The following is a 12,957-nucleotide window of genomic DNA, read 5'->3' on the forward strand; positions in this document are numbered from 1 at the left end:
CCGGGACTCGGACCCCAGGCCACTCTGCACGCGGGTCCCGGGACTCGGACCCCAGGCCACTCTGCACGCGGGTCCCGGGACTCGGACCCCAGGCCGCCGCCGCCCGCGCGCCGCCTGCAGCCCCTGTTCGGGGCGACCCCGCACTCCCACTGCGGCCCCGGAACTCCAGCAACTTCACCCTCCGCCCGTGCGCGTCCCCGCGCCGCCCCTCGCGCCCGCGCGCCCGCAGGAGGAGGGGCCTAGCGGGGTGGGGAGGCACGCGCACTGGCAGGCGGACTGGTGAGCACGCGCACTGGAGCTCTCGCGGGCGGCCTCGTGAGCACGCGCACTGGCGCTCTCGCGGGCGGCCTCGTGGGCACGCGCACTGGCTCTCGCGGGCGACCTCGTGGGCACGCGCAGTGGCTCTCGCGGGCGGACTGGTGGGCACGCGCACTGGCGCTCTCGTGGGCACGCGCACTGGCTCTCGCGGGCGGACTGGTGGGCACGCGCACTGGCGCTCTCGTGGGCACGCGCACTGGCTCTCGCGGGCGGACTGGTGAGCACGCGCACTGGCGCTCTCGTGGGCACGCGCACTGGCTCTCGCGGGCGGACTGGTGAGCACGCGCACTGGCGCTCTCGCGGGCGGCCTCGTGGGCACGCGCAGTGGCGGGCGCGCGCGTTGGCGGCCGGGCGGCGGCGGCTCACGGAGGCAGTGGCTTCACTTTCCGAGACTCCGGGCGGCCGCACGCAGCAGCCGCGGGCGGCGAAGGTCGGGAGCCGGGGCCGGATCGGCTGTAGGGGTGGCGGCGTCGGCGCTGAGGGTGAGTCGGGCGTGAGGGGCGGCCGCGGGCGCCGTGGGGACAGGCGTGGCCGGGCAGCCGGGTGCGTGGCGCGCGGGTCCGGCCGGCTGCTGACTAGACGGTCGGCGGGGACCCTCGGGCGGGGGCCGCTCGGCCTTGCTCTCCGCACCTCGCGCCGGCCCTGGGGCTGGGACCTGCGCTGACGGCCCCCACCCCCACCCCGTGTCCCTCCGTCAGTCCGTCCGTCCGGGCCTCACCAGACCGCCGCCCCGGGTCCCCGCCCCGCCCCGCCCCCACCGGGCTTCTCCCCTCCCCTCTCCTCCCTGACCCCGACCCCTGACCCCTGACCCCGCCCCTCTCCTCCCCCCTATCCCCTGCCGCTCCCCCTGACCCTTCCCCCGCACCCCTCCCCTCTTTGACCCCCGACCCCAGACCCCCGCCTCTCCCCGCCGGCCGCTCTCCGAGGTCCGCGACCCCAGGACACGGCATCAGGCTGCCAGTGGCGGCGACTCCACGGAGGCTGGGCGGCCCGTCCAGGGGTCCCCCATTGCTCAGGGTGGAGGGAGACTTGGGGTCCCCCATTGCTCAGGGTGGAGGGAGACTTGGGGTCCCCATTGCTCAGGGTGGAGGGAGACTTGGGGTCCCCCATTGCTCAGGGTGGAGGGAGACTTGGGGTCCCCATTGCTCAGGGTGGAGGGAGACTTGGGGTCCCCCATTGCTCAGGGTGGAGGGAGACTTGGGGTCCCCCATTACTCAGGGTGGAGGGAGACTTGGGGTCCCCATTGCTCAGGGTGGAGGGAGACTTGGGGTCCCCCATTGCTCAGGGTGGAGGGAGACTTGGGGTCCCCATTGCTCAGGGTGGAGGGAGACTTGGGGTCCCCCATTGCTCAGGGTGGCGGGAGACTTGGGGTCCCCATTGCTCAGGGTGGAGGGAGACTTGGGGTCCCCCATTGCTCAGGGTGGAGGGAGACTTGGGGTCCCCCATTACTCAGGGTGGAGGGAGACTTGGGGTCCCCATTGCTCAGGGTGGAGGGAGACTTGGGGTCCCCATTGCTCAGGGTGGAGGGAGACTTGGGGTCCCCCATTACTCAGGGTGGAGGGAGACTTGGGGTCCCCATTGCTCAGGGTGGAGGGAGACTTGGGGTCCCCCATTACTCAGGGTGGAGGGAGACTTGGGGTCCCCATTGCTCAGGGTGGAGGGAGACTTGGGGTCCCCCATTGCTCAGGGTGGAGGGAGACTTGGGGTCCCCCATTGCTCAGGGTGGAGGGAGACTTGGGGTCCCCATTGCTCAGGGTGGAGGGAGACTTGGGGTCCCCCATTGCTCAGGGTGGAGGGAGACTTGGGGTCCCCATTGCTCAGGGTGGAGGGAGACTTGGGGTCCCCCATTGCTCAGGGTGGAGGGAGACTTGGGGTCCCCATTGCTCAGGGTGGAGGGAGACTTGGGGTCCCCCATTGCTCAGGGTGGAGGGAGACTTGGGGTCCCCCATTACTCAGGGTGGAGGGAGACTTGGGGTCCCCATTGCTCAGGGTGGAGGGAGACTTGGGGTCCCCCATTGCTCAGGGTGGAGGGAGACTTGGGGTCCCCATTGCTCAGGGTGGAGGGAGACTTGGGGTCCCCCATTGCTCAGGGTGGAGGGAGACTTGGGGTCCCCCATTGCTCAGGGTGGAGGGAGACTTGGGGTCCCCCATTGCTCAGGGTGGAGGGAGACTTGGGGTCCCCATTGCTCAGGGTGGAGGGAGACTTGGGGTCCCCCATTGCTCAGGGTGGAGGGAGACTTGGGGTCCCCATTGCTCAGGGTGGAGGGAGACTTGGGGTCCCCCATTGCTCAGGGTGGAGGGAGACTTGGGGTCCCCATTGCTCAGGGTGGAGGGAGACTTGGGGTCCCCCATTGCTCAGGGTGGAGGGAGACTTGGGGTCCCCCATTACTCAGGGTGGAGGGAGACTTGGGGTCCCCATTGCTCAGGGTGGAGGGAGACTTGGGGTCCCCCATTGCTCAGGGTGGAGGGAGACTTGGGGTCCCCCATTGCTCAGGGTGGAGGGAGACTTGGGGTCCCCATTGCTCAGGGTGGAGGGAGACTTGGGGTCCCCATTGCTCAGGGTGGAGGGAGACTTGGGGTCCCCCATTGCTCAGGGTGGAGGGAGACTTGGGGTCCCCCATTGCTCAGGGTGGAGGGAGACTTGGGGTCCCCATTGCTCAGGGTGGAGGGAGACTTGGGGTCCCCATTGCTCAGGGTGGAGGGAGACTTGGGGTCCCCCATTGCTCAGGGTGGAGGGAGACTTGGGGTCCCCCATTGCTCAGGGTGGAGGGAGACTTGGGGTCCCCATTGCTCAGGGTGGAGGGAGACTTGGGGTCCCCCATTGCTCAGGGTGGAGGGAGACTTGGGGTCCCCATTGCTCAGGGTGGAGGGAGACTTGGGGTCCCCCATTGCTCAGGGTGGAGGGAGACTTGGGGTCCCCCATTACTCAGGGTGGAGGGAGACTTGGGGTCCCCATTGCTCAGGGTGGAGGGAGACTTGGGGTCCCCATTGCTCAGGGTGGAGGGAGACTTGGGGTCCCCCATTACTCAGGGTGGAGGGAGACTTGGGGTCCCCATTGCTCAGGGTGGAGGGAGACTTGGGGTCCCCCATTACTCAGGGTGGAGGGAGACTTGGGGTCCCCATTGCTCAGGGTGGAGGGAGACTTGGGGTCCCCCATTGCTCAGGGTGGAGGGAGACTTGGGGTCCCCCATTGCTCAGGGTGGAGGGAGACTTGGGGTCCCCATTGCTCAGGGTGGAGGGAGACTTGGGGTCCCCCATTGCTCAGGGTGGAGGGAGACTTGGGGTCCCCATTGCTCAGGGTGGAGGGAGACTTGGGGTCCCCCATTGCTCAGGGTGGAGGGAGACTTGGGGTCCCCATTGCTCAGGGTGGAGGGAGACTTGGGGTCCCCCATTGCTCAGGGTGGAGGGAGACTTGGGGTCCCCCATTACTCAGGGTGGAGGGAGACTTGGGGTCCCCATTGCTCAGGGTGGAGGGAGACTTGGGGTCCCCCATTGCTCAGGGTGGAGGGAGACTTGGGGTCCCCATTGCTCAGGGTGGAGGGAGACTTGGGGTCCCCCATTGCTCAGGGTGGAGGGAGACTTGGGGTCCCCCATTGCTCAGGGTGGAGGGAGACTTGGGGTCCCCCATTGCTCAGGGTGGAGGGAGACTTGGGGTCCCCATTGCTCAGGGTGGAGGGAGACTTGGGGTCCCCCATTACTCAGGGTGGAGGGAGACTTGGGGTCCCCATTGCTCAGGGTGGAGGGAGACTTGGGGTCCCCCATTACTCAGGGTGGAGGGAGACTTGGGGTCCCCATTGCTCAGGGTGGAGGGAGACTTGGGGTCCCCCATTGCTCAGGGTGGAGGGAGACTTGGGGTCCCCCATTGCTCAGGGTGGAGGGAGACTTGGGGTCCCCATTGCTCAGGGTGGAGGGAGACTTGGGGTCCCCCATTACTCAGGGTGGAGGGAGACTTGGGGTCCCCATTGCTCAGGGTGGAGGGAGACTTGGGGTCCCCCATTGCTCAGGGTGGAGGGAGACTTGGGGTCCCCCATTACTCAGGGTGGAGGGAGACTTGGGGTCCCCATTACTCAGGGTGGAGGGAGACTTGGGGTCCCCCATTACTCAGGGTGGAGGGAGACTTGGGGTCCCCATTACTCAGGGTGGAGGGAGACTTGGGGTCCCCATTGCTCAGGGTGGAGGGAGACTTGGGGTCCCCATTGCTCAGGGTGGAGGGAGACTTGGGGTCCCCATTGCTCAGGGTGGAGGGAGACTTGGGGTCCCCATTGCTCAGGGTGGAGGGAGACTTGGGGTCCCCATTGCTCAGGGTGGAGGGAGACTTGGGGTCCCCATTGCTCAGGGTGGAGGGAGTCCTTGTCTCTAAGTGTTTTTCTTCATTTTATCTTTAATTTTTTAATAGAGACATAGGAGAGACACCCACCACCCACCCATCCATGACGAGAGCACTGCTCAGCTGTAGTTTATGGTGGTGCTGGAGATTAAACCTGAATGTTTTATAGTGTTTTATCACTGGCTGGCTTCAGGTGAACTTAACATTTGTAGGTTAGGATTCGGATGAAATAATACTTTAGGCCGAATCTGGGAGTTCATTTTTTCTTGTGAAATTGTAGAAATGACATCTCTACTTGGTTATTGTAATAGTTATTTAAAACTAGTGAGGCTAATTTCTGATATTCTGGAGCAGTCTCAAGTTTTAGTTTCAGATTGAGTTAGATTACCTCATTGATTAGTTATTAATTATATATCCAGCATCATTAAACAGTTTGTAATTATGCATAACTAACAGTACTAAGACACAACTTTGTGATTCATGTAAATACAACTGTGGTGGAGTTTATGAATAGCAAAGGGAAGCTGCAGCCTCAGTGGACAAGAATGTACTTGTGTGGGCTTCCACGTATGGCAGTAGGCGGAATCGCTTCTTGTTGAAGATGTGGTCACGGAGGTGACTCCGTGGCAGAACACAGGGCTTGTGTGCACAAGGCCCTGGTCCCTATCCCCAGCACTGCGCATCGGACTGTGTTCTGCATTCTCTCCCGCTCGCTCCTTCATGAGATGATCAGCCGCACCTTCAAGAAGATGATTAAAATGCATTCTCACTCAATTCAGTTTCTGTAGATGTTGCTGACTATATTTTACTACATTTAAATACACTACTGATATATTCTCTGGGAATTGTTCTGTTTCTTGTTCCTATTCACATTTGTGTTAAGATATTCTTTTATACAGACTTAATGATATCTCACATTTCTGATATATTGTTGTAACACGTTGCTGGAGAGACTGGTAGACTTCATTTACAGGTTAGATAGAAAGTCCTGTTTCCCCAGGATCGTGTCTTTTTTTTTCTTTTTCTTTTTGGTACAAGGGAAGCAGTTTGAGAAGGTGACAGTGTGTGAGTGTGTGTGTGGTGTCTGAGTCAGTGACAGTGTGCGCGCGCGCGTGTGTGTGTGTGGTGTCTGAGTGACAGTGAGCGAGTGTCTGTGTGTGGTGTCTGAGTGACTGATAGTGTGAGTGTGTGTGTGGTGTCTGATTGATAGTGTGCGATTGTGTGTGTGGTGTCTGAGTGACTGACTGCGAGTGAGTGAGTGACAGTGTGCGCGTGTGTGTGTGTGTGGTGTCTGAGTGACAGTGAGCGAGTGTGTTTGTGTGGTCTGAGTGACTGACAGTGTGTGAGTGTGTGTGTGGTGTCTGATTGATAGTGTGCGAGTGTGTGTGTGGTGTCTGACTGATTGAAGGCTTTCAGTCTTCTTCTAGCATTTGCCCTTCTTCCGTAGCCAGTCAACAGCGTCAGGTGGAGCCTGATGTAAAGTTTCGAGACCTCCTTTGAAACTGGAGAGGTGGCAGTCGTTGACTATGTGGGTCATAGTCTGTCTGTAGCTGCAGGGGCAGTTCGGGTCGTCTCTGGCTCCCCAGCGATGGAACATAGCGGCGCACCGGCCATGGCCTGTTCGATAGCGATTGAGGAGGGCCCGATCATAACGTGCTAGGTCAAAGCCGGGTGGACACTTGCAGGGGTCTGTGATGAGGTGTTTGTTCTTTACCTCAGCTGACTGCCAGCTCTGTTTCCAAGAGACTGGAACAGAGAAGTTCAGTGTAGGCGTAGGGGACCAGATTGGGTGACGAGACGTCAAGAGTTGGACAGGGTGGGCGAAGATATCCGCGTATATTGGCAGGTCCGGTCGAGCATAGACGTGGGAAATGAACTTAGATGATGCCGCATCCTGACGAATATCTGGCGGGGCGATGTTGCTAAGAGCTGGCAGCCATGGAACCGGGGTGGAACGGATGGTTCCAGAAATGATCCTCATGGAGGAATATAATTTGGAATCGACCAAGTGGACATGGGGGCTACGGAACCATCCTGGGGCACAGTATAAGGCTTTCAGTATTTTCTGTTGACTCATCATGTCTCTGTCTCCAGATTCCTCCATTCTTTCTCCCTCCTCCCCCCACTTTGTTGTTGTTGCTTCATTAATTCAAATGAGGAGAGACAGAGATAGATAAAGCGAGGGAGGGAAGAGACCACAACCTTGAAGCCTTGGCCATTGAGATGGGGGTTAGACTCAAGACTGAGTCAAGCATGCGATAAAGCAAGTGCGCTATCCAGGGAGCTGTCTTGCGTACTGGTTCTTCTTCTCTCTCTCAGTGTTTTATTTATCTCCCCCCTCCCCCAGCTTGTTGTGGTGCCTGGAATTGAGCCTAGGACTTCAGAGGCTCAGCCTTGAGGGTCTTTTTGCATCACCATTATGCTGTTTTCTTGGTTCTCTTACAGTACTCATGGGTTTACCATACAAATTTCAACCCATCAAAGACCTGTATTATGAAATCACTTTGACGCTGAACAGGTTATAAGTTCAATCTTGAATCTTTGGTGGTGATGACTAGTCATCAGTGTTTGCTAAGTATATATTCATAGTAACTAAACATAAAGACTTTGAGGTGTCATACATGTTTTCCATGACTGAAGTTCCCTTACTTGCCACAATACCTGTAGCCCCAAGCTGTTGATAAATCTGTCATTAAGTGAGCACTAGCTGTGTAGTATCTCTTAATCTTTGATTTTTTTGATGGTATATCCTGTGTTGTTATGTTACTTATTAAATACAGTTAATTAAAAACTTTTTTGGAGACAAAAGCCCAAGGAGGCAGCTTAGGTGATAGTGACATGTGAGCACAAGGCCCTTTAGAGTGTGAGTGAGCCTGGGTTTTTGTCAATTTTGCTTTAGATTTGTCTGCACTTGAAGCGAGTTGGGTTGTAGGGAAAGTGCATCTTAATAAAACTTGGGAATTATGGTAGAATGATAGGTGGTGGCTGTTCCTTTTCTTGCTAGATTGTTTTGTTTAGATTGTCACAGCTACCTGTGTTTTAAGATACTGAGGAAACAGTTTATGGTAAGAGCTGCGTAGGGAGCATGACCTCAGAACAAAGGGAATTGGACACCTTGAGGGATCCTGCATCCACACTGTGGGGAAGAAAGCCCATCTCTATCTCTTGTGAAAATTGCTGTGTCAGTGCTCACGTTGCTGTATGGCCCAGTTTTTATTTAGATGAAAATATGCAGAGTTTTATTTTGAATCTTCTGTGTTCTGTTACTACAATGGTTGCTGAAAATGATGGACTAGTTTAGAACATTTCTTGGGGCCCGGTTGATGGCACACCTGGTTGAGCGCATATGTTACAATGCACAAGGACCCTGGTTCGAGTCCCCGGTTCCCAGTTTGAGTCCCTGGTCCCCACCTACAGGGGGAAAGCTTTGTGACTGGTGAAACAGTGATGCAGGTGTCTCTCTGTCTCTCTCTGTCTGTCTGCCTATCTCCCCCTCCCCTCTCGATTGCTGCTGTCTCTATCCAATAAATAAAGATTAAAAAAATTTTTAAAAAAGAATATTTTCTATACCTTAGCCCAGCCCTGAATATATATAAATTGTCTGTGAATGCAAAGATGTCCCCAGTTTTCTTTCCCTGGGCCTTGCTTTCCACTTTCTGCTGTCATAGCACTTGGCAAGGTTACATCCTGAGCACTTCCTCGTGTCTATGGGGCCAGACAAGCAAGCTCTCACAGTGCCTGCTGGAGGGTGGGCAAGCCCGCGAGTCCCCTTCCTTCCTTGGTGACAGCTTCACTGAGATGTAATTGGCTTACTGTGACTTACAGACATTTTATGATAATAGTTTGAAGATATTTAGACCCCATCACATCAGTTACCTTTATCTAGTTTAAGAAGATTTTCATCCTCCAAAAGGACGCTCCAACAGGTTAGCTCACAGTCCTTTCCCACTCTTACCTTACTCCAGATTTGCCTGTTCTGGACTTTGCTTATACATGAAGTCATATAAGGTGTATTCCTTCAGAATGGATATATTTCACCTACTGAAGTATTTTCAGAGTTCATCCATGTGAATGCAGATACTGTACTTCATTTTTGCACATGGTTGAATAATATTCCATTGTGTGGACAAAGCACATTTTCTTTATCTGTTTTCCATTCAGCGAATATTTGAATTGCTTCCTCGTTTTCCAAAATTGCAGTGATGGATCATTATGAACTTTATTTTTGTATATTAAGTTTTATGTTTTCATTTCTCATTTGGGTAATTTTTTAATATCTTTATCAACCAGGTGCACCACCACCCGGCCCCCCATTTCTCTTCGCAACACATTCTGAATGGATGCAGTTTTGGAAATCTTCAAAGCTATTATATAAATGACTAATGTACTTATTTTATATTGAGTTTTTATTTGTTCTATTTTGAGACTCACTCCTGATTTTTGAAATACCTCACTGTACTTCTCCCACAGCTGAGTCACTGATGTTTGACTCTTTGATCCAGGATTCGCAATGTCCACGGAGGCACAGAGAGTCGATGACAGTCCAAGCACTAGTGGAGGAAGCTCTGATGGCGACCAGCGTGAAAGTTTGCAGCAGGAGCCAGAAAGAGAACAAGCGCAGCCTAAGAAGAAAGAAGGGAAAATATCGAGTAAGACAGCTGCTAAATTGTCAACGAGTGCTAAGAGGTACTGTAGTTATTCAGTCTTTTAATTTTCAGTGTTCCTTTATCACCTTACTTTCTCTTTGTTACATTTACTATTTTTTCTGGGATATGGATCATAGCATCAGAGACTTTTCTTTCTTTGTTATTTCTGTTACATGTTTTTAATTATAGACAATATAAATTTCGTATTTAAAAATCACTAAGCAGATTGGCAGATTCATAAAATACCTACCTGCATTGTGCTTGTGTGTTTGTGTTGCTGGATGAGCTTACAAAGAAAATGCATGTGAAAGTGGTGGTTTGATTTATGTTTGTTTATTTGATTATATTCTATTCAGTAACACAGAATATAGTAGGAATCTATTGAAATAGTTTTTGAATCCTAGTATATTTTGTAAAGTGAGAAACGTTGAATCTAGCGGCAAATGCATACTGGTTTTATTTGGCCGCGAGTCAGTTTTGATAAGCTATTCTTGTTCCATCAAGAATAGGCATATAGAGCCGGAAGGTAGAGACTGGAATGGTGAGCGCTGCTGTATCACTTCCTTATGATGACTGGCGTGACACTGGACTCAACAGAAGGAAGTTACTTTAATTCTGTTCTACCATAGAATGTCTCTTACAGGTATATGTAGTGGTCTTTCCTATTCCTGTTGTGCTATTATTATTAAACTTTGGAAATATTTTCATTTTATTTTACTTTTCTCTGTTGGAGACAGAAATTGAGAGGACAGAGAAAGAAAGACATTCACACTCATAGCACTGATTCACCACTTGTGAAGCTTTCCCCCAGCAGGGAAGACTTGGGGCTCGAACCCAAATCCTTGTACAGTGTAACGGGTACTCACACTGCCCAACCTCTTTGTTATTATTTTGTTTTAACACTTTTTAAATGTCAGGTTGAATGTGTAAATGAAGCTAGTCTATAAATTCTTGGTGTAGTGCAATGCCTAAATGTTGAAGGATAGCTCTATAATTTATTGGGTAGTGTCAATGAGAAGAAATTTCTTTCTACAGATTGAAAATCATTATTGTCTAGTAAATCAAACCACTAGATTGGGAAGAACCTTTCTTCCCTTCTTTCCTTCCTTCCATCTGGCAGAGAGACAGAGAGAAAATGAAGAGACCATAGCACTGAAACTTCCTTCAATGAAGTGGGGGCCAGGTTGAAACACAGTCCATGAGGATTCGACTTCCGGAGGCGGAGCTACGAGCAGCAGATCGCTTTCTCTCCTCTCCTCTCCTCTCCCGGATCAACTAGGAATACCAAAGGAGACCACCCGGACCGAAACAAGACAGGACTAGAATGACCACAGAAACCCAGTAAATCACCCGTGAGTACAAACACGCGTGGCTGGTGACAGAGAGGAGAGAGGGGCCTAAGGAGAGATTAAGTGACTGCTAACAGTTCAACAGTTTGTCAGTGGAGACACCACCTCCAGTCTGCTCCACCAACAAGGGGACAGCTGAAGGGAGGGAAGGACTCCCCAGAGACTCACCAAGTGCAACTCTGAGTCTCCATTGCTACTACCCTCAGAATCTGGAGCAGCAACAGGGAGGGACACCAGGGTACAGAGATCTAACCCGGAAACTCAGGAGAAGACCTATACCTCGGTGGCATAGCTAAGGGGCTGTGAAAGTCTCTTTGCATAACCACTGGATTATCTCTGCCACACCCTGCTTTATCTCTTGGTCAGGAGTCATTGATTAAGCCAAGAAGCCTATTGATAGTTTAAAAGCCCTCAGGCTACCATAGCCTACAGGGGAAAAAAAAAAGGCTTTTACACCACTGAACTCCAACTCAGGGATTGAAAAAACTGTTAACTTATATAAAATGGTTAAAACAACAAGAAAAAATAATGGAGACTCGAACCAGAACAAGAGTCCAGCTAAAAGTCCTCCAGAGGGCGAAGCACAAAACAACGAGTTCAACATCCAAACATTAGCTAAGGAAATAATAACAGGAGTGAGTAAAGAATTTGAAAAAATTGTAATCAGAACTGCAGGAACAACAAATGAGAATATGGAAGAAAATTCTAATAATCTCATGGTTATTAGAGAGCTGAAAGCTGAAATTGCTGAGCTAAGGCAACTAGCTAAACAAGCTAAAACAGTATCAGAGCAGGGCAACAAAATAGATGAACTCCAGAAAGCAGTAGAGGGCAGAGAGAATAGAATCAATGAGGCTGAAGACAGAATTAGCAAGATTGAGGATGAATTAGAGACAACTAAAAAAGAAGTAAGAGATCTCAAAAAGAGATTAAGAGATGCTGAAAACAACAACAGAGTCCTATGGGATGACTTCAAAAGAAACAATATACGCATTATTGGCTTACCAGAGGAAGAAAGAGAAGGGGAGGAAGAAAGCGTTCTCCAGGCCATAATAGCTGAAAATTTCTCTAGTCGAGACAACACCAAAGACATAAAGATTCAAGAAGCCCAGAGGGTCCCAAACAGAATTAACCCAGACCTAAAGACACCAAGACATGTCATACTTAGATTGGAAAGGAATAAGGATAAAGAAAGGATCCTCAAGGCTGCAAGAGAAAAACAAAGAGTCACCTACAAAGGAAAACCCATAAGATTAGCAGCAGACTTCTCCATACAAACACTACAGGCCAGAAGAGAATGGCAAGATATCTATCGAGTGCTCAATGAGAAAGGCTTTCAGCCAAGAATACTATATCCTGCTAGATTGTCATTCAGACTAGATGGAAGCATCAAAACCTTCTCAGACAAGCAACAGTTGAAGGAAGCAACCATCACCAAGCCTGCCTTGAAAGAAGTTCTGAAAGCTTTCCTATAAACAATCAGACCACCACAAATAGGACATATATCAAAACACTCTAAAACTCTACAAGAATGGCGTTAAAATATCTTCAATCTTTGATATCAATAAATGTGAATGGCCTGAATTCACCTATTAAAAGACACAGAGTAGGAAGATGGATCAGAAAACACAACCCAACAATATGTTGTCTACAGGAAACTCACCTAACGCAACAAGACAAACACAGACTTAAAGTGAAAGGATGGAAAACTATCATTCAAGCCAATGGCCCACAAAAAAGGGCAGGAACAGCTATTCTCATATCTGACATGATAGACTTTAATATACATAAGATTAAAAAAGATAGGAATGGACACTACTTAATGCTCAGAGGATCAGTCAATCAAGAGGACTTAACAATTATTAATATCTATGCACCCAATGAGAAACCATCTAAATACATCGAACTTCTACTGAAAGAGCTACAGCAATATATTAACAGTAACACAATCATAGTAGGGGACTTCAACACCCCACTCTCTCAACTTGACAGATCATCCAGGAAGAAAATCAGTAAAGACATAAGGGAGCTAAATGAAGAGATAGATAAACTAGAACTATTGGACATTTTCAGAGTCATTCATCCCAAGAAACTGGAATACACATTTTACTCAAATCCACATGGATCATTCTCAAGGATAGACCATATGTTAGGCCACAAAGAGAGCATCAGCCTATTCAAGAGCACTGAAATCATCCCAAGCATCTTCTCAGACCACAGTGGAATTAAACTAACACTTAACAATCAACAAAAGATTAGTAACAGTCCCAAAATGTGGAAGCTCAACAGTACACTTCTTAACAACTTCTGGGTCAAA

General features: G+C 51.0%; 1 protein-coding gene across 3 annotated transcripts in view; it reads left to right on the top strand.

The window, feature by feature from the left end:
* The first annotated feature begins 657 nt into the window (after positions 1-657).
* UBE2E2 (ubiquitin conjugating enzyme E2 E2) overlaps positions 658-12,957 on the top strand; it is a 273,738-nt gene continuing 261,438 nt past the window's right edge. The window contains exons 1-2 of one of the 3 annotated variants that reach the window (XM_060180882.1): positions 658-800; positions 9,148-9,331. In XM_060180882.1, the coding sequence (XP_060036865.1) occupies positions 9,156-9,331 (176 nt within the window). In that variant the 5' untranslated portion in view covers positions 658-800; positions 9,148-9,155. Of the gene's footprint in view, positions 801-9,115; positions 9,332-12,957 lie in introns of all 3 variants that reach the window. The other 2 variants (XM_060180881.1, XM_060180880.1) reach the window with 2 other exon arrangements.

Source organism: Erinaceus europaeus, chromosome 21 (genome assembly GCF_950295315.1).
Source record: "Erinaceus europaeus chromosome 21, mEriEur2.1, whole genome shotgun sequence".
Taxonomy (NCBI): Eukaryota; Metazoa; Chordata; class Mammalia; order Eulipotyphla; family Erinaceidae; genus Erinaceus; species Erinaceus europaeus.